The sequence below is a fragment of the Giraffa tippelskirchi genome, chromosome 1, assembly GCF_054371585.1.
Source record: "Giraffa tippelskirchi isolate mGirTip1 chromosome 1, T2T-mGirTip1v1.2.pri, whole genome shotgun sequence".
NCBI lineage: Eukaryota > Metazoa > Chordata > Mammalia > Artiodactyla > Giraffidae > Giraffa > Giraffa tippelskirchi.
This window is the reverse complement of record NC_137275.1, coordinates 109,815,885-109,835,252: the sequence shown is the minus strand read 5'-3', so window position 1 is coordinate 109,835,252 and position 19,368 is coordinate 109,815,885. Positions and strand designations below refer to the sequence as shown.

General features: G+C 42.9%; 3 protein-coding genes and 2 pseudogenes across 11 annotated transcripts in view; 3 read left to right on the top strand and 2 right to left on the bottom strand.

The window, feature by feature from the left end:
* Positions 1 to 14,996, bottom strand: part of LOC145506669 (uncharacterized) — an 82,350-nt gene extending 67,354 nt beyond the window's left edge. For 3 of the 5 annotated variants that reach the window (XM_081491918.1, XM_081491926.1, XM_081491910.1), the window contains exon 1: positions 14,269 to 14,996. In XM_081491918.1, the coding sequence (XP_081348044.1) occupies positions 14,269 to 14,610 (342 nt within the window). In that variant the 5' untranslated portion in view covers positions 14,611 to 14,996. The remainder of the gene's footprint in view (positions 1 to 14,268) is intronic. The other 2 variants (XR_014054165.1, XR_014054161.1) reach the window with 1 other exon arrangement.
* LOC145506642 (uncharacterized) overlaps positions 1 to 19,368 on the bottom strand; it is a 150,076-nt gene that overhangs the window by 121,787 nt on the left and 8,921 nt on the right. Inside the window, exon 2 of one of the 4 annotated variants that reach the window (XR_014054116.1) lies at positions 15,379 to 16,174. The exons of the other annotated variants lie outside the window; for them this stretch is intronic. The gene's annotated coding sequence lies outside the window, so the exon portion shown is untranslated. Of the gene's footprint in view, positions 1 to 15,378; positions 16,175 to 19,368 lie in introns of those variants that run through there. 4 annotated transcript variants of the gene reach the window in all.
* LOC145506203 (olfactory receptor 4C15-like) lies at positions 795 to 2,051 on the top strand (annotated as a pseudogene). Its single transcript, XR_014053617.1, has one exon. The product of XR_014053617.1 is annotated as an olfactory receptor 4C15-like (transcript).
* LOC145538942 (olfactory receptor 4C11-like) lies at positions 7,582 to 12,477 on the top strand (annotated as a pseudogene).
* The window catches only part of LOC145506034 (kazrin-A-like), a 38,817-nt gene continuing 33,922 nt past the window's right edge, over positions 14,474 to 19,368 (top strand). Inside the window, exon 1 of the mRNA XM_081489670.1 lies at positions 14,474 to 14,811. Within this exon, the coding sequence (XP_081345796.1) occupies positions 14,776 to 14,811 (36 nt within the window). The 5' untranslated portion in view covers positions 14,474 to 14,775. The remainder of the gene's footprint in view (positions 14,812 to 19,368) is intronic.

Sequence of the window (19,368 nt, the reverse complement as noted above, 5' to 3'; positions counted from 1 at the left end):
AACAACTGCTTCCTTACATTATTTAACTTAGTCATCATAACAGTACATATTAGTAGGTATTACTTATTTTTGTCAGCTTCTATTCTTGTTTTCGGAGAAGGCAGTGGCACCCCACTTCAGTACTCTTGCCTGGAAAATCCCAAGGACAGAGGAGCCTGGTAGGCTGCAGTCCATGGGGTCGCGAAGAGTCGGACACGACTGAGCGACTTCACTTTCACTTTTCACTTTCGTGCATTGGAGAAGGAAATGGCAACCCACTTCAGTATTCTTGCCTGGAGAATCCCAGGGACGGGGGAGTCTGGTGGGCTGCCATCTATGGGGTCGCACAGAGTTGGACATGACTGAAGCGACTTAGCAGCAGCAGCCGCAGCCGCAGCAGCATTCTTGTTTTAAAATAATGAGTGAAAAGAAAGCCAACTTAACACACGCATATTTATTATGTATTGGTCTACAGCAAGGTGATATTTCTTTTTTTTTTTTTTTCTGAATAATGAATTTGTTGACTTTAAAGTCTCATTTTTTTTTTTAGACTTTAAGGAAATAATTTGGAGTATAGCCATGATCCAAGCACTACTCCAGTTTTGTCTAATTTTTCCTTCTACCTAGAGATAAGGAAGTCACCTGATCATGGATGGCATGCAACTTCCCCTTCTCCCATCCATGCACATGGCAGGCATGACCAATAAACTGCTCTTTTCCTTTCCTCAGATCATGGATGTAGCTTCAGAACTCTTCTCACAGTTCACTCCAGGAAACCACTACTATTAACATATGACCAGAGTTAGCAGTTGATATAATAACGATTTCTTATCCCCACCCCAGATGGATCCCTACCCTTCTCCTACATTGAAGCTCTGTCTTAAAACATTTAACAATTTATCTAAACTTCAATTCTTCCTGATATCCTCCTACCACCTTCAACACATTTCTAGCTTTGTGTTCTCAATGAAAAAGCAAGCACAAGAACATAAGTCAATTTTTCACATGGATGCACCAATTTGTTGATGACTATGATGACTCCCAAAACCGGTCTGACATTTGTCTTTTTCTCTAACTAGATTCTACATGCTCACTGTGGTACCTTTCACCTTTTCCTTGGAAATTATGCAAAACCAAAGCTTCGTAACTGAGTTTGTCCTCCTGGGGCTTTCACAGAATCCAACCATGCAGAAAATAATATTTGTTGTTTTTTTGTTCATTTACAGTGCAACTGTCGGGGACAACTTGCTAATTGTGATGACCATCAGTAGCAGCCCAGCACTCTGTGGCTCCCCCATGTACTTCTTCCTGGCTTTTCTGTCCTTCCTGGATGCATGCTTCTCCTCTGTCATTGTCCCAAAGATGATTGTGGACTCTCTCCTTTGGAGGAAAACCACTTCTTTCGAAGGCTTCATGACCCAGCTCTTTGCTGAACACTTCTTTGCTGGGGTGGAGGTGATTGTCCTCAGCGCCATGCCTATGACCGCTATGTGGCTATCTGCAAACCCTTGCACTATTCTTCTATCATGAACCGTAGACTCTGTGTCCTTCTGATGGCGGTAGTCTGGACAGGGGTCTTCCTGCATTCCATGATACAGATTTTCTTCACTTTCCAGCTGCTCTTCTGTGGCCCCAACGTCATCGATCACTTCATGTGTGACTTGTACCCACTGCTGGAGCTTGCCTGCGCTGACACTCACATCTTTGGCCTTTTGGTAGTCACCAACAGTGGGTTTTTTGGCATCTTAATCTTCTCCTTGTTGCTTGTCTCCTATGGGGTCATCCTGCTGTCTCTGAGAATACATAGCTCTGAAGGGCAGAAGAAAGCCCTCTCCAACTGAGGATCTCACATTGCTGTTGTGGTTTTGTTCTTTATCCCGTGCATATTTATGTATGTATGACCTTCATATTCTTTACCCTTTGACAAAATGGTAGCCATATTTTACACCATCCTAACTCCCTTGATAAACCCTTTGATTTACACTTTCAGGAATCTTTATTCACTTCTTTAAGTGAAAAGTGCCATGAGGAAAGTGTGGAATAGGATAATGGTAGTTTCTAATGAAAAATAAAACATTTAAAGTTGAGTAAAAAATTCAAATTATCTAATCAGACAAAAATCTTATATGGATGAACATTGTTTGACCGGGTGTAAAGTAATGCAATATTATAAAAAATAGCATAAGTTCCAGGAAATAATTTAGTTTTCATTCTTAGATCACTTATGAACTCTGATTTGGCAATTCAATAGCCTCAAATGAAAATTAAGAAGACTTGAATTTTACGCTCACTTAGAATTTAGAAGTCAAAAAAGAATGAAAAAATTATTCTCACTTATTGCTGCTGCTGCTGCTGCTGCTGTTAAGTCACATCAGTCGTGTCCGACTCTGTGCAACCCCATAGACGGCAGCACACCAGGTTCCCCTGTCCCCGAGATTCTCCAGGCAAAAACACTGGAGTGGGGTGCCATTTCCTTCTCCACTCACTTCTTGCAACTCATTTGATATTTTGGAAAATATTTCTGGAGGGAAGAAAAAATTGTCTTAGAGATTAGATTTTGCATACATAAATATGTATGTGTGTGTGTGTGTGTGTGTGTGTGTGTGTGTGTGTATGTGTGTATATATATATATATATCAATGAAGATTTTGTCCAACCTAATGTATCTGCTAAACCACTAGACAATTCAAGCATGACCTAAATCAAATATCTTATGATTATACAGTTGAAGTGAGAAATAGATTTAATGGCCTAGATCTCATAGACAGAGTGCCTGATGAACTATCAATGGAGGTTCACAACATTGTACAGGAGACAGGAATCAAGACCATCCCCAAGAAAAAGAAATGCAAAAAAGCAAAATGGCTGTCTGAAGAGGCCTTACAAATAGCTTTGAAAATAAGGGAAGCAAAAAGCAAAGGAGAAAATGAACGATATACCCATTTAAATGCAGAGTTCCAAACAATAGCATGGAGAGATAAGAAAGCCTTCTTCAGTGATCAGTGCAAAGAAATAGAGGAAAACGATAGAATGGGAAAGACTAGAGATCTCTTCAAGAAAATTAGAGATACCAAGGGAACATTTCATGCAAAGATGGGCTCAATAAAGGACAGAAATTGTATGGACCTAACAGAAGCAGAAGATATTAAGAAGAGGTGGCAAGAATACACAGAAGACCTGTACAAAAAAGATCTTCATGACCCAAATAATTATAATGGTGTGATCACTCACCTAGAGCCAGACATCCTAGAATCTGAAGTCAAGTGGGCCTTAGGAACCATCACTACGAACAAAGCTAGGGGAGGTGATGGAATTCCAGTTGAGCTGTTTCAAATCCTGAAAGATGATGCTGTGAAAGTGCTGCACTCAATATGCCAGAACCAGCCCCGAGAGCCCGGTATCATGCATTGAACCTGGACTGGAGATTCATTTCCCATATGCTAATTTACATACTTCAATGCCATTCTCCCATATCACCCCGCCCTCACTCTCTCCCATAGAGTCCATAATACTGTTCTATTTGTCTGTGTCTCTTTTGATGTCTCGCATACAGGGTTATCTTTACCAGTTAACTAAATACCACATATATGTGTTAGTATACTGTATTGGTGTTTTTCTTTCTGGCTTACTTCACTCTGTATAATAGGCTCCAGTTTCATCCATCTCATTAGAACTGATTCAAATGTATTCTTTTTAATGGCTGAATAATATTCCATTGTGTATATGTACCACAGCTTCCTTATCCATTCATCTGCTGATGGGCATCTAGGCTGCTTCCATGTCCCGGCTATTATAAACAGTGCTGCAATGAACACTGGGGTACACGTGTCTCTTTCAATTCTAGTTTCCTCAGTGTGTATGCCCAGCAGTGGGATTGTTGGGTCATATGGCAGTTCTATTTCCAGTTTTTTGAGGACGACCCGGAGGGATGGGATGGGGAGGGATGTGGGAGGTGGGTTCTGGAAGGGAAAAACATGTACACCCATGGTGGATTCATGACAATGTATAGCAAAACAAATACAATATTGTAAAGTTAAAAAATATTAAAAAAATATATATATATATATAATAATAAAATGTGAAAAAAAATGCCAGCAAATTTGCAAAACTCAGCAGTGGCCACAGGACTGGAAAAGGTCAGTTTTCATTTCAATTCCAAGAAAGGCAATGCCAAAAATGTTCAAACTACCGCATAATTGCACTCATCTCACACGCTAGTAAATAATGCTTAAAATTCTCCAAGCCAGGCTTCAGCAATACGTGAACCATGAACTTCCAGATGTTCAAGCTGGTTTCAGAAAAGGCGGATGAACCAGAGATCAAATTGCCAACATCCGATGGATCATTGAAAAAGCAAGAGAGTTCCAAAAGAATATCTGCTTCTGCTTTATTGACTATGCCAAAGCCTTTGATTGTGTGGATCACAATAAACTGTGGAAAATCCTGAAAGAGATGGGAACACCAGACCACCTGACCTGCCTCTTGAGAAACCTGTATGCAAGTCAGGAAGCAACAGTTAGAACAGGACATGGAACAACAGACTGGTTCCAAACAGGAAAAGGAGGACGTCAAGGCTGTATACTGTCACTCTGCTTATTTAACTTATATTCAGAGTACATCATGAGAAATGCTGGGCTGCAGGAAGCACAAGCTGGAATCAAGATTGCCAGGAGAAATATCAATAACCTCAGGTATACAGATGACACCATCCTTATGGCAGAAAATGAAGAACTAAAGAGCCTCTTGATGAAAGTGAGAGAGGAGAGTGAAAAAGTTGGCTTAAAGCTCAACATTCAGAAAACTAAGATCATGGCATCCGATCCCATCACTTCATGGGAAATAGATGGGGAAACAGTGGAAACAGTGTCAGACTTATTTTTCTGGGCTCCAAAATCACTGCAGAAGGTGATTGCAGCCATGAAATTAAAAGACGCTTACTCTCTGGAAGGAAAGTTATGACCAAACGAATATCACCAATGACCAATATGACCAAACCAGAATATGACCAAACCAGACAGCATATCAAAAAGCAGAGACATTACTTTGTCTGCAAAGGTCTGTCTAGTCAAGGCTATGGTTTTTCCAGTAGTCATGTATGGATGTGAGAGTTGGACTCTAAAGAAAGCTGAGCGCCAAAGAGATAGATGATGCTTTTGAAGTGTGATGTTGGAGAAGACTTTCGAGAGTCCCTTGGACTGCAAGGAGATCTAACCAGTCCATCCTAAAGGAGATCGGTCCTGGGTGTTCACTGGTAGGCCGATGTTGAAGCTGAAACTCCAATACTTTGGTCACCTGATGTGAAGAGCTGACTCATTTGAAAAGACCTTGATGTTGGGAAGGATTGAGGGCAAGAGAAGAATGGGACGATAGAGGATGAGATGGTTGGATGGCATCACCGACTCAATGGACATGTGTTTGGGGGAACTCATAAGTTGGTGGTGGACAGGGAGGCCTGGCGTGCTGTGGTTCGTGGGGCCGCAAAGAGTCAGACACGACTGATCATCTGAACTGAATTGAATGTATCTGCTGTACAACTGAAAATTACAAAACATTGTAAATCAACTCTATTTAAAACATAAATAAATAAACAATAGAAAGAAAAACATTCACATATTAATATTTCAGATTTGTCAAAGAACTGTAATTATTGCTGACTTTAGCTCTTTGATAGTGATGATAAATATAATTCACAGTTTGAAAGTGAAAGTGATGTCTCTCGGTCATGTCCACTCTTTTGTGACCTCATGGACTGTAGCCTACCTGGCTCCTCTGTCCATGGGATTTTCCAGGCAAGGGTACTGCAGTGGCTTGCCATTTCCTTCTCCAGAGGATCTTCCAGACCCAGGGATCGAACCCTGCTCTCCCACATTTCAGGCAGGTGCTTTACCATCTGAGCCACCAGGGAAACCAGTTCACACTTTGATATAACACAAATAAGAGTAGCTAACCACACATATTTCATCTATGGGCTTTCAACTGCCTTCAAAGACTTCCAGGCCTCTAGAAGAGATGGACTTAAGGAAAGTTTATGGGGAAGAGAATAGAATTGCCTCATATCAAGTCATATGAGTTGAAGTTTAACCAATTGTCCCCAAGGCTTGATTTTGCCCTTGGACTGTTTGAGCTAGGTAGCTTGTTGCATATCACTTGGGACTGGTTTCGAAGAAATAGTTTCCTTGGAGCTCCTGAGGCTTAAAGCCTACCTTAAGCATTTGCAAACTTTTGTGTGAATTTCTATAAATATCAAGTACAGTAAAAATAAAACAGTTAGCCTCATGATTTTTCAAAAAAAAAAAAAAAGAGAGAGATACAGTGGGAAGGAAGCTGGCTGCAGAGGCATTTATTTCTCAGACTGTAAGAAAATTTACTCCAATTAAGTTTCCAAGAGCCGAATTAAGAAATTCACTCCATTTTCAGAGCATTCTCTCTGCTCCAATACAGACGTTGCTGTTCTGTCTGACCCAGTGTTTCCAGGAAGGAGCTGTCTGAATTATAGCTACATGAAGAGTTCCCTTCTCCATAAACTCTTTATATCCCATCATCACTTGTGATAGAAGGCAATGATAAATCTCATTGAAGTATCATTTGTGTGTTTTATTCAAGCTTCACACAATTCACCTTCTAAGTAAATGAAAGTTGAAGATATGAAAAATACACTCTGTTGGAAGTCATCTGTTTGGTTGTAAGAAAAGAGGCAATTTTCTCAATCTGTCTGAAATATTTTCTTCTGTGCTGTGCTTAGTCTCTCAGTCATGTCTGACTCTTTGTGACCCCATGGACTGTAGCCTGCCAGGCTCCTCTGTCCATGAGATTCTCCAGGCAACAATACTGGAGAGGGTTGCACTCTTCCAAGATATCTTCCCAATCCAGGGATTGCACCCAGGTCTCCTGTATTGCAGGCGGATTCTTTACCATCTGAGCCCTAAACACTGATCTAAGTTTCTGTCTTGGGGAGCTCCTGGTCCAAAGTCTATGGTCAGTGCTGATGCTTCTGGGACAGAGTATTAAATCGGGCTCCACTTTCTACACACCTGGGTTTTCAAGATCCTTGACAATCCTTGTTTTAACACACAACAACAATCTCTCTTTAATGGGGGTAAGTGATGGCGTGGTTGTTCAGGAAGAAAGAAGCTGAACTGTGGGATGAAATCTTAGATAAAACTACTTTCTCTAAGATGTTTGCTCTCCTTCCCACTCTATCTCTTTCTATATCCCATCTCCGACTATTCTTCCCCTGGTACCTGATCACTCCTCTCTCCTGTTCTGACTACACTAGTCTGCTTCTTTCCTCCTCTTCACTATTATCCAGTTAGATCTTTATTTATTTATTTTTTACTTTAATATTAGCCTCAGCATGCAGTTTAATGCACTTGATTTTGGAGTCAGGACAGAAATTTAAGAGATCAATTGCTATCCTTCTCTCATGACTCATGATTTCTCTTTTCTAAGATGCAATCCATGTGATGATTAGAATTTGGTATTTTATATGAGATGTAGGGTGAATGCTGAGAGAGAGGCTACATAGTAACATCCCTTTCTAGTTCTAGCCTCAGTGTCTTAATTAAAACACTCTGTATCACAGGTCATGCTTTGTAACTAGAAATGGATGAATCACATGGTCAGTCCAGTTACCTTGCAAAAAAATGTGTATGTCACATGAAATTGCACAAGCAAAAATTGTTTGAATGATAAGATTATGGAAAAATAATAATATTTAATATTGAATTGCCTTATTCAATCATACATACATACATACGTTATATATATGGAACATAGGAGATAGAGGCAGGTGATTATTTAACTTAGGAAGAATGGAAAAATTTTGGCACCAAATATATTTGAATCAGTTAACAATTCAGTAGGTAAAAGTAAAATGTAAGGCTCAAGGAAGGAAAAAGACCTTCTACCACCATGATGCCCTCCCAAATCAAAGAGGCAGGGTGGTCCAGAAAAGTTTGGAGATAATGGCTGAATTCAATAATAAAATTCTTAGGTAGTATTGATTTAAACTAATGCATACATCCTGTCAATGATGCTTTCCTGTTTTTATGTCCCTAAACCTTCTCTTTGCTTACTTAAAATAAAATAGAATTAGTTGAACTGGATGTCATGGTTGTCTGTTACCTACCCAAAATTTGTCTCTTAAAATGTTTGAAATTTAATGAGAGTGTAGTTTTTAATGATGGGAGCATTTATTTTTTTCCTGAAGCAATGCATGTTCCCTTTTTAAAAATATTTAATCACTCTTCAATCTTAACTCCTCCTCTTCTCACAGCAAAGGGCTCCCCTTCTTTTGTTTTTATCCCCTACTGGAAACCTAATGTATTAAAATTAAATAATAATTGATTTCCTTTTTTTTTAATAATCAGCAGAGAAAATTGCAACTTCCAATCAGAGTTTGTAATTATTGTGATATTTCTAATTTCTCAGAGTGAACTAATATTATTTTAGCTCAACTGCAAGGAAAATCTAATTGTATTTAGATGCGTAACTTTACTAGAGTTAAATAGCTTGATTTACTGATATTGATATATTTATCTTACTTAGGGAAACCCTTTACAAACTTTTTGAATATTTAATTTTCAGAGAACTTTGTTGGAAATTGCAGTTTAACTCAATTAAAGCCATAATTTCACTTATTTCCCATGTTTAAACCTTTAACGACCAATCAGCTTATTTTCTAGGATCTTTCTGATATGGAGTTAAAATTTACTTAGCATTATCACAGAGTTGTGTGTAGTTTTTCAATGATTAAGAATCTTACATAGAGAAATGTTATCCCTCCAACGTGGTTGTGAGGAGGTTGAGGACATCTTTTCATGCTCTATAAGTTGACTCCAGATATGAGTAGGTTCTCAGTACACATTTGATGACTGAGTTGATGGTGTTATTGAATCACTAAAGAATTGATGATTAATCAGAAAGAGGAAGTGTACGTCAAAATTCATGTTAAAATGTGTTTCATTTGACATTAAATTTTAAAAACATGATTGACTAAAACGGAAACAGGAGTGTAAAATTGATAGAGTTTATTGTATAATGTTGAAAAAAAAAGAGCTCAAAATTTAAAGATATCAAAAATTAAACAAATATAACATACAAAATTCAAAACAAATGAAATATAATAAATTAAAATATACAAAAATGTTATACTCTATTACTAATCAAAATATATATTCATAATTTTAATTCTGTTAACTAAACAAGTATAATAATGCCTGAAGTTAATTTTTTATTTGCAATTTGTGCCATATTGTTATAGTTTTAGAAACAATGGGAAATGACCTAATTTGTGCATAAAAATATTTCACATATATGTGTGAGTATATACATACATATATATCTATATATAGGTAGATGTAGGTATATAGATATATATCTGAAAACCCAGCAGAATGTGTAAGGAACTAACTTTTACTTCTGGTTTATGGGCTCCCCTGGTGTCTAAGATTGTAAAGAATCTGCCTGCAGTGCAGGAGACATGGGTTTGATCCCTGGGTCTTAAAGATACCCTGGCAAAGGGAATGACAGCCCATTTGCCTGGAGAATCCCATGGACAGAGGAGCCCGGTTGGGTTCATGGGGTCACAAAGAGTCTGGCAGGACTGAGTGACTAACACCACCCTTGGACTGGTTAAGTATGAATTTCTGAAGGGCGCTTTTCTTACCCTGTAATACATTGCAAGCTTTGGAAATTTTATTATGCAGATACACCCATACCATAATTAATTTTCTAATAAATATTGAAGCAACCAAACTGAAAGATTATTTGAGAATAATGTCAATAATTATGGGCTTCCCTGGTGGCTCAGTGGTAGAACATGCTTGTAATGCAGGAGATGTGGGCTCGATTCCTGGGTCAGAAAGATCCCCCGGAGAAGGAAATGGCCAATCATTCCAGTATTCTTGCCTAGAAAATCCCATGGACAGAGGTGCCTGGTGGGCTACAGTCCATGTGACTTAAAATAGTGATATTTATATTAACAATTCCCTGGGCATATATTTGATTAAACTATTAAAATAAGCACAAGCTATATGAGAAGCGTTTATTAAAAATATTTTAATTAAGATGAAAATTTGGAAAAACAAAAAATAAATGGTGGAATTTGTATTTTCAGATTTTGATAGGTTAATTTTGGGCTCCCCTGGTGGCTCAGTTGGTAGAGTCTGTCTGCAATGAAGTAGACCTGGATTTGATCCCTGGGTTGGGAAGATCCCCTGGAGGAAGGAATGGCAACACACTCCAGTATTCTTGCCTGGAGAATACTATGGACAGAGGAGCCTGGTGGAGTCCATGGTGTCACAAAGAGTCAAACATGACTGAGTGACTAACATCATGTTTATTTTTAATTGCTAAGTAGATAATTACACTACAAATACAGTGTAGCTAACATAGAAAAGGCTTTTAAATTAAAAAAGGAAATTCAGAAAATATAATACGATGATTGAAATTATATAGGTATAGTATATAAGGAAAAAGTAAAGGAGAGCAAGGAGATGCATTTTATGTTGAGTTTCTGAAATACATTTTTAAACTTACATTTTAAAGAGATACAAATTGAAAGAATGCAATCTTCTAGATGATAGTGGTAGGAGAATCAGATATGAAGGAAGATAGTACACAGGTTACAGAAACATAGAAAGTGAAATAATAGGCTGAGTCCACAGAATGTGAAATTTACTAGCATGCATCTGACATATGTAATGGTTTATATCAAATATATAGCAATTTTCCAAAATACTGCTAGCCTCATTGATTGGCTCAAATATCTCATGTGCCCTAACTGGCAATGAAGGTAAAGTTATAGCTGCAATGAATCTAAAGACGGAAAAATAAGCTTTTTTCTTAAGTATAACCCAACAAAGATACTGAAGAGACCAGGAATAATGGCTACAAACTGTTGTTCAAATCAAGAAATGTATTCACTCAGGAGATAATCTCCAAATATATTATTTTTAAATTATATAAGGATATTATTGTCAGTAATTGATGTGCATACACATCATATGAACATATATGTATCATATGCATATGCATATCCTTAATAATGTATCTGTCAGATTCTCTGTCATATAAAGAAAGAGTGTCAAGGCATTAAAATGATCTGACCAAGATCATAAAGCAAATTCACTAGTTTTCAGACCATGGCAGAGTGCACAATCACTTGAGCGCTTTCCCCCCACACACACACACATAAAATTTGGCAACCCAGCTGCTGTCTATGGGGTCGCACAGAAGCGGACACAACTGAAGCGACTTGGCAGCAGCAGCAGCAACAAGAAGACCTTGAATCAATGCCAATGTTTAAAGCATGCCAACATTAAAAAAAAAAAATTCCTGAGTGAGTATAGTGTATGAAAACTTTGAGAAACACTAAGTTATATGTTTGACGAAATTAGAACTCTAAAACTTGCAATTCTGCATCCAAATGCACCACAATTGCCAAGCCACCATTTCTCCAACTTTTCTTTAGAAGATGAACCACTTTTCAGCTGTGTCTGTTCTATATTTATCATAACCATAGAGGTGAACAGCAGTGTGAACGAATTCATTCTACTCAGAATGAATGTGTTCATTCAACACAGAATCTACTAAAGGAGAAAGTAGTATCTGTTATCTTCCTATTTCTATACTTTGGAACTCTGTTGGCAAACTTCCTAATTGTGATGACCATACGATATAGCCAGACACTTCAGAGCCCCATGTACTTCTTCCTTTTCTACTTATCCTTTGCTGATGCCTGTTTTTCAACAACCATTGCCCCTAGGTTGATTATAGATTCTGTATCTGAGAAGAAAGCCATCTCCTTCAACTAGTGCATGACCCAGATCTTTGCATTTCACTTCTTTGGGTGCATGGAGATCTTGGTACTTGTCCTCATGTCTTTCGATTGCTATGTGGCCATTTGCAAGCCCCTGCGGTACACATCCATCACGAGCCAATGTGTCTGTGGCACACTGGTAAAACTGGCCTGGTTAGGGGCCTGTATCCATTCTTCAGCACAGATTCTCTTGACTTTGGAATTACCCTTCCGTGGCCCCAATGTTATTGATCACTATTTCTGTGATATGTAACCGTTGTTGAAACTTGCCTGTGTGGATACTTATGTCATCAACCTACTCACAGTGTTTAACAGTGGGACCATATGCATGGTGAGTTTCCTGTTGCTGCTGATCTCATATGTTTTCATCTTAGGTTGTCTGAGTAACTGTAGCACAGAAGGAAGAAGGAAGGCCCTTTCCACATGCACCTCCCACATTATCGTTATTGGCTTATTCTTTGTACCGTGTATATACATATATGCTCGCCCTCTAACTGTATTTCCAGTGGACAAGACGGTGGCTCTGTTTTACAGTATTGTAACAACCTTGCTCAACCCTCTGATTTACACTCTGAGGAATGCAGAAGCCAAACAGGCCATGAGAAATTTATGGTGCAACAAAGTCTAACTTGAGACGGCAAAGAGTGGAAGATGCCAAATGCTAATTCTGCCCGAGTTTAAGTATAATTGGATTGATGGAAAAGAGAAAATGTTCTCATTCTATTATGGACAGTATAGATGTGTTCCAGTGGGGCATTTAGGGGAACAGGCAGAATGAGCACCCAGCAAAATCTGTATTGTTTTAACCAACGCCTCAGAAAGAGAACCTGAAGTTCCATCATCTTTGTGGGGACACAAGCCCATTCCTCGTGTCTGCTGTCTGCTTTGATGTTTCTGGTTGTGAGCCACATCCTGTTCTTTCTATAGGTTTATCTTCTGGTTTTGTACATTATTGTTTTTGTTTTTTTTTCTTACCCATGTTTAATAGTTTGTCCCTGATTTCTATCATCCATTTTGTTGGTAAACCAGCTCTGGAACTACTGGATCTGTATCATATACTTTCTGGCTCAAGAGTCAATAGCATAATATCACACCCAGAAACCTATGATCCCCAAGGAGCATAAATATCAACTAGTTAAGCCTCTATTTGGTGCTTGTTTCCCCTCTATAATACTCTTAAAAATTAGCTTTTCCTTTGCCTATGTACAGGGAAATAATGCCTTACTTCCTATTCAAATCAGATAATTCTAGTTATAACAAAGATATTCACTGCATTGATAGATAATTTCTCTCTATATACATTAATATGTTTTGTTCATCATGTTGATTATTATTTTCATATTTCTTAGTTTTTTTATACATATCTTTTTTTTTTTTATTTTAAGTTCATGGACACTTCCCTAATCTTTGGTTACTTCTGAATGGATGACCATTTTATAAAGCTGTTAGTTAAATTATAAAAATTAACATCTCAAGGATGAGGTCATACATATGAAAAAGGCAATAATTGACAAATAAAATAGAACTAATGCCATGATGTGGGTGTGTGCGCTCAGTCGCTCAGTCCTGTCGGACTGTTTTGAGACCCCGTGGACTGCACCCTGCCAGGCTCTTCTGTCCATGTGATTCTCCAGGGAAGAATACTGGAGTGAGTTGCCATTTCCTTATCCAGGAGGTGTTCCTGACCCAGTGATGAAACTTGCATTTCTTGCATCTCCTGTAATGGCAGGTAGATTCTGTGTCACCTGGGAAGCTCATATTTTTCATGCATCTCACTAAATTTGCATTTTATTTGAGTACTGTTAACTAATGAGTATCAACAGTAGGAGCCAGTCCACAAGGGAACAGACATTGAGTCTACCTCTGAGAATAAATATAATTAAGACTATTTTGCTACTGTTGAAACGCCAATACTTTGGCCACCTGATGTGAAGAACTGACTCATTGGAAAAGACCCTGATGCTGGGAAAGATTGAAGGCAGGAGAAGAAGGGGATGACAGAGGATGAGATGGTTGGATGGCATCACCGACTCGATGGGCACGAGTTTGAGTCCGCCCCCGCGCCCCCGCCCCCGCGCCCCTCCGCCCCTCGGCCCCCGCGCCCCCGCCCCTCCGCCCCCGCGCCCCTCCGCCCCCGCGCCCCTCCGCCCCCCTCCGCCCCCCTCCGCGCCCCTCCGCCCCCCTCCGCCCCCCTCCGCCCCCCTCCGCGCCCCTCCGCGCCCCTCCGCCCCTCCGCGCCCCTCCGCGCGCCCCCGCCCCCCCGGCCCCCCGCCCCTACGACCCTCCGCCCCCGCCCCTACGACCCTCCGCCCCCGCCGGCCCCGCCGCCCCCGCCGCCCCGCCGCGACGCGCCCCGCCCCTCTGCGACGCGCCCCGCCCCGCCCCGCCCCGCCCGGCCCCGCCCCGCCCCGCCCGGCCCCGCCCCGCCCCGCCCCGCCGTCTCGACCCCCCACGTCCGCACGGCCCACCTCGTTTTTTCCTGGGAGGAGCGCGCTGATGTCTGTGGCCTCGGCGGCTCCAGGAGGCGAGACGGCGGACGCGTAGAGCCGGGCGGGCGCCGCGTCTGGCCTTTTGCTGAGGCCGCCGCCTCCGGCTGTCAATCCCGCCGGCCTGGCCCCGCCCCGCCCAACGGCGGAGCGTCGCGGGGCGTATGGCCGAGGTGGCTGCCGGGACGGACCCAAGATGGCCGCGCGCCTGTGTTCCGTTCCTGCCGTCGGCCCCGAGCCTGATTCATTGCCGCGCTGCTGAGCGGAGCCGCAAGCCAGCTCGAGGGCTCCGGGCGCTGTCCCCGCGGGGCCGCAGGCCGCCATGGCGACCCTGGAAAAGCTGATGAAGGCCTTCGAGTCCCTTAAGTCCTTCCAGCAGCAGCCGCCGCCGCCGCCGCCGCTTCAGCCGCCTCAGCCCCCGCAGCCGCCGCCGCAGGCGCAGCCGCCGCCTCAGCCGCCGCCGCCTCAGCCGCCGCCGCCGCCGCCGCTATGCCCGGCCGTGGCCGAGGAGCCGCTGCACCGACCGTGAGTACTGACCCGCCGCAGCTCGGCCCCAGCCCTCCCCGGCCTTCGCCAGCTTCCCGCGGAGGCACGGAGGCGGCCCCGGCCCTCTGCCCTCCCGGCTGCCCAGTTTGGGGAGGAACCGGGGTTGCGTTGTGAGCAGGACTCGGCCGAGCCGAGGCCGCGTCCAGCCCCCACTCTTCTGCTCTGAGGGGAGCAGGGCCGCGCGGGCGCTGGCCGCTCCCCGAGGAGCCGGGAATTGGGAGCCCGAGTGATGCAGGGACAGTGGTGACCTCATGCCCGGGGACGTCGGGCTGGAGGGCGGGGGAGCGCGCGCGTTCCAATGGGGAGCCTCTGGCGGGGCCCCCTTTAAACAGGCTGGGAGTCAGTCGGGCCTGTCTTCCCGTAGCCTCAGGGCTTTTCGTTTAGTTCGGGGGTCGCAGCAGAAGACTGAAGTGTTGGAAAGAGACCGGCTTGTCTCAGTTCAAGGCGGTCTGCAGGCCCCTTAAATGAGCGGTGGTCGCCCCGTAAGTGTGAACTTAGCCTAGATGGTTGTTATTAACACACAAGAAACAATAAAACGGCCTTCCATAGTGGGACGAGTGGACTGAAGTTTATTACTTGTCTGCAGTTGGAAATAAATCACATCTTGCTGAGGGAGAGGTTAATCGTCGGGGCGAGTGATGTCCATTTCACGGGCATCGCAGTCACGCTGGCCAGAACCTGGATGGGTGTCTGCGGACAGTCTCCTGTGGCAGACATCCTGGTACTGTTCGGAAGTAGGGGGTCTCGGTTGCTTGTGCTAGGGAACTTTTCGAAACAGAAGAAGAGAGACCATTTGATGTCACCTTCTTACAGAGCCCAAGTACTTTTCCTTGAAGTCTTGGGTGTTCCGCAGAGGTCAGGGCGTGCTCTGCTACAGTTCAGGCCTTTCTTTCATGTGCGGGCGTTCTGTTTCTCATCTGGATTTGTACAAGACGGCATTTAATGAGGACAGTTTTTGGGAAGCAGCCCCTTTAAGAAGTTCACCTTAATGTTAAGATGGATTCATTTTCAGGAATGTTTTCATCTTTGTTTCTGATACGATTCCTTGCTGTGTCCTGAGGTTTCATCAGGAAATGAGTATTTGGGGAGTCATTTTGGCTTATCTGTTAAAATGTAGCAGGAAATTGCTTTTTCTGCTAAAAGGTGAAAAACTTGTTTGGATACTTTGAGAAAAAAAGAATCTTTTTTTAACAACTTGACATTTCTCCGCGGCAAATAACTTGTAACCATGACCCATTCCAGACTTAGCATAGTGCTTCTCCGTGGAGGTAGAAGTCAGAGAAGTTCACGCATCTCAGCGTCTCTTGGATCTTGTGTACAAACAGGAAGCACCAGGCAGGCTCTGGGTGGGAAGGAACGTCTTACTGCCGTCCCTGTCTGTTGTCCAGCACTTGGTCTGTCATCTTTGCATAAACAATACATTGCTGCTGCTACTGCTAAGTCGCTTCAGTCGTGTCCGACTCTGTGCGACCCCAGAGACGGCCGCCCACCAGGCTCCCCCGTCCCTGGGACTCTCCAGGCAAGAGTACTGGAGTGGGTTGCCATTTCCCTCTCCAAGGCATGAAAGTGAAAAGTGAAAGGGAAGTCGCTCAGTCGTGTCCGACTCCTAGCGACCCCATGGACTGCAGCCCACCAGGCTCCTCCGTCCATGGGATTTTCCAGGCATGAGGACTGGAGTGGGTTGCCATTGCCTTCTCCAATACAATACATTAACATGATACAAATGCCAAAATTGCAGACAAGTAATTAAAATGTCTCTCTCCCCTTCCTTTCTCCTGAGTACCTAACTCCGTTCCCAGAGGCAGGCACTGTTACACTTCTTCCTTGTGTATCCTACCTGGTATAACTTGTGTATATATATGGATAGACTTTAAATTTTTTAAAAACAAAAATACTTCAGAATAGCAGCTTTGAAAGGTTCTTTAGCATGCTCTGAAATCAATTGCATTTGGCTTAATTATAGTTATAAAATGCATAAATATATTTTTATGTACTTTGCTGTTGAGAAAGCAGATACTCATTGATTTTGAGTAACAAACTCCCTGCCTACAAATTTGGATCTTAGCATTTCTGTTCATACACTTCAGCTGAAAAAGCCCTTCCCCACAAGATTGGCCAAAAGCAATGAGAAAGTAACTGTTCTGTTGTTATGGTTCTTGCTGTCTATGGAACTATAGTGGCACCAGCTGAGCGTGGACTCTGATTAAGGACCTGAGTGCCTACTATGGGCTCAGTGTATGGTATGCAGGGCTTCCGCGTGGTGCTGGCTACAGTCTCTAGAAGGCTGGCGTGCAGGGGAGTACCAGAGCTTGGCAGGGTCCTCACTGCAATTATGAGGCAGTTGGCATTGGCCTTTGGCACTTTCTCACTTTCCTTCGTATCCCCTCCTAGTTTTTCCCTGACTTTAAGTATTTGCTGAACGAACATCGAACGAGTGCCAGCCAGTATCCTAAATAGGTGCAGCGCTATGGCCTTGAACAGATAAAGCTCTGCCCTCGTGAAGCTTACGTTTTAGTGAGGGACATAGACTGTAAACAGGGTACATAGGTAAAATACACAGTATGTTAGATAGCGATAAATGGAGGAGGAATAACAGCAAACAGGGACGAGTAAAGACCAGGCCCAGGGAGCAGGTCCGGACTTTGCAGAGAGGACTAGCGAGGTGGTAGGTGTGGCCTGTTGAATTCCGGAGAGGAGACTCTCAGTGGGAGCGGAGGTCCCAGAGGTAGAGGAGTGCCTCGCCGCATCAGTAATCCCTTCCAGGTGGATTAAAGACAGTGGCACTTACTCTAAGTGAGGTGGGAAGTCATTGGAGGGTTTGCTCAGAGGAGTGGAAGGATTTGAGTTCTGTTTTAAAATGAATACTGGCTGAGAACTGAGTTGACGGACAGCCTGGGCAGCAGCAGGAAGCCAGTTAGGAAGTTAGTGAAGTGATCAGGTGCGAGATGATGGTGAATTCTGTCAGGCTGTTGGCAGTGGCAAGGTGGGAAATGGCTGAATTTTGAAGGTAAACCCAACAGGACTTGTTCTTCTCTGCTGAGTATAATTTAGCCGTAGTGGGTATTATCGTTTAGGGTTACGTTCAACTGCAAATAGCAGAAACTCTTCTGCAGTAAGTTAAACAGATAAGAATGTGAGGAAGTTCCACAATGACTGGGGGTGCCCAGCTTTGTTTTTTGTACTTAACTTGTAAGTCCCTGTCCTCCTTCTTTCCCATTTTTTAAGTTGAGTTATTGTCTTTTTGTTGGAGTGTAACAGTTCTTCATAATATTCTTGATGCTAGACCCTTATCAGATAGGTGATTTGTGAAATGATACTCCCTCTCTTGGGTTGTCTCTTCACTTTTTTTTCCGTGCACTGCCTGGCTGTGGGGTCTCAGTTCCCTGACCAGGGACAGAACCCAGGCCCTCGATGGTGCAAGAGTGGAGTCCAACCACTGGACCACCAGGGGAGTCCCCTCCACACAGTCTTTTTTTAAAAATGTTTTTAAGATGGATTCATTTTTGGCTGTGGGGAGTCTTTGTTGCTGCACCCAGGCTTTCCTCCAGTTGCAGTGAGTGGGGACGACTCTTCCTTGCGGTGTGTGGGCTTTAGTCGTTGTGGTCCACGGGCTTAGTTGCTCCGAGGCACGTGGGATCTTCCCAAACCAGGGATTGAACTGGTGTCCTTTGCGTTACAAGGCGAATTTTTAACCACTGGACCTCCAGGGAAGGGCCCCCCGCCTGCCCCCCTCTGCCCCATACAATCTGGATTTCTGTTAATTTTGTATCACAATTTCAAGTGAAATGTGAGTCCTCCAACTTGATTCCTTTTCAAGATAGTTTTGGCTACTCTGGGCCCCTTGCGTTTCCATTTAAACTATAAGAACAGATGGTCTGTTTCAGTGAGGAAGCCAGCCGGGATTCTCTGATGGGGATTGCATTGAATCTGTGGATCAACTCGGAGAGTATTGGCGTCTCATCCACATGAAGTCTTCTGGTTCTTGAACACTGACCCACTCTTTATGCGCATGGTCAGACAGTGTTCCAGGCTTTGTGAGCACATCTCTAGCTGCCGTTCAGCTCTGCCATGTGGATTAGAGCAGCCGGAAGCTCCAGCTAGATGAACAAGTGTGCCTCTGTTCCAATAAGATTTTGTTAGTGATGTGAAACTTTGAATTTTGTGTGTAACTTTCCCATGTCACAAAATACTATTCTTTGATGTTTTATTTTGTGTTTTGGTTAACCATTTAAAAATGTAAGAACACTTCTTAGACTGTCTAGGACAGGCAGGCTCTGGTTTGCCTCCCACCCCGGATTAGATATGCTGAGACCACTTTGGGGAAGCAGTTTTTCTTAACTAGCTTAAAAAATTATAAAAATTACGCACATACATTGTAACAGCATCTTCAGCTAGCACAGAAGATGACAAGCAAGACTTCCTCCCTGGCTGTCCTAGCCTTATTCTCTAAAAATAACAATTAAGTTTCTTTTGTTTTCTCTGACGTTTGAGTGCACGTGCAAGTCTTTTTTTTTTTTTTTTTGCTCACACTATATT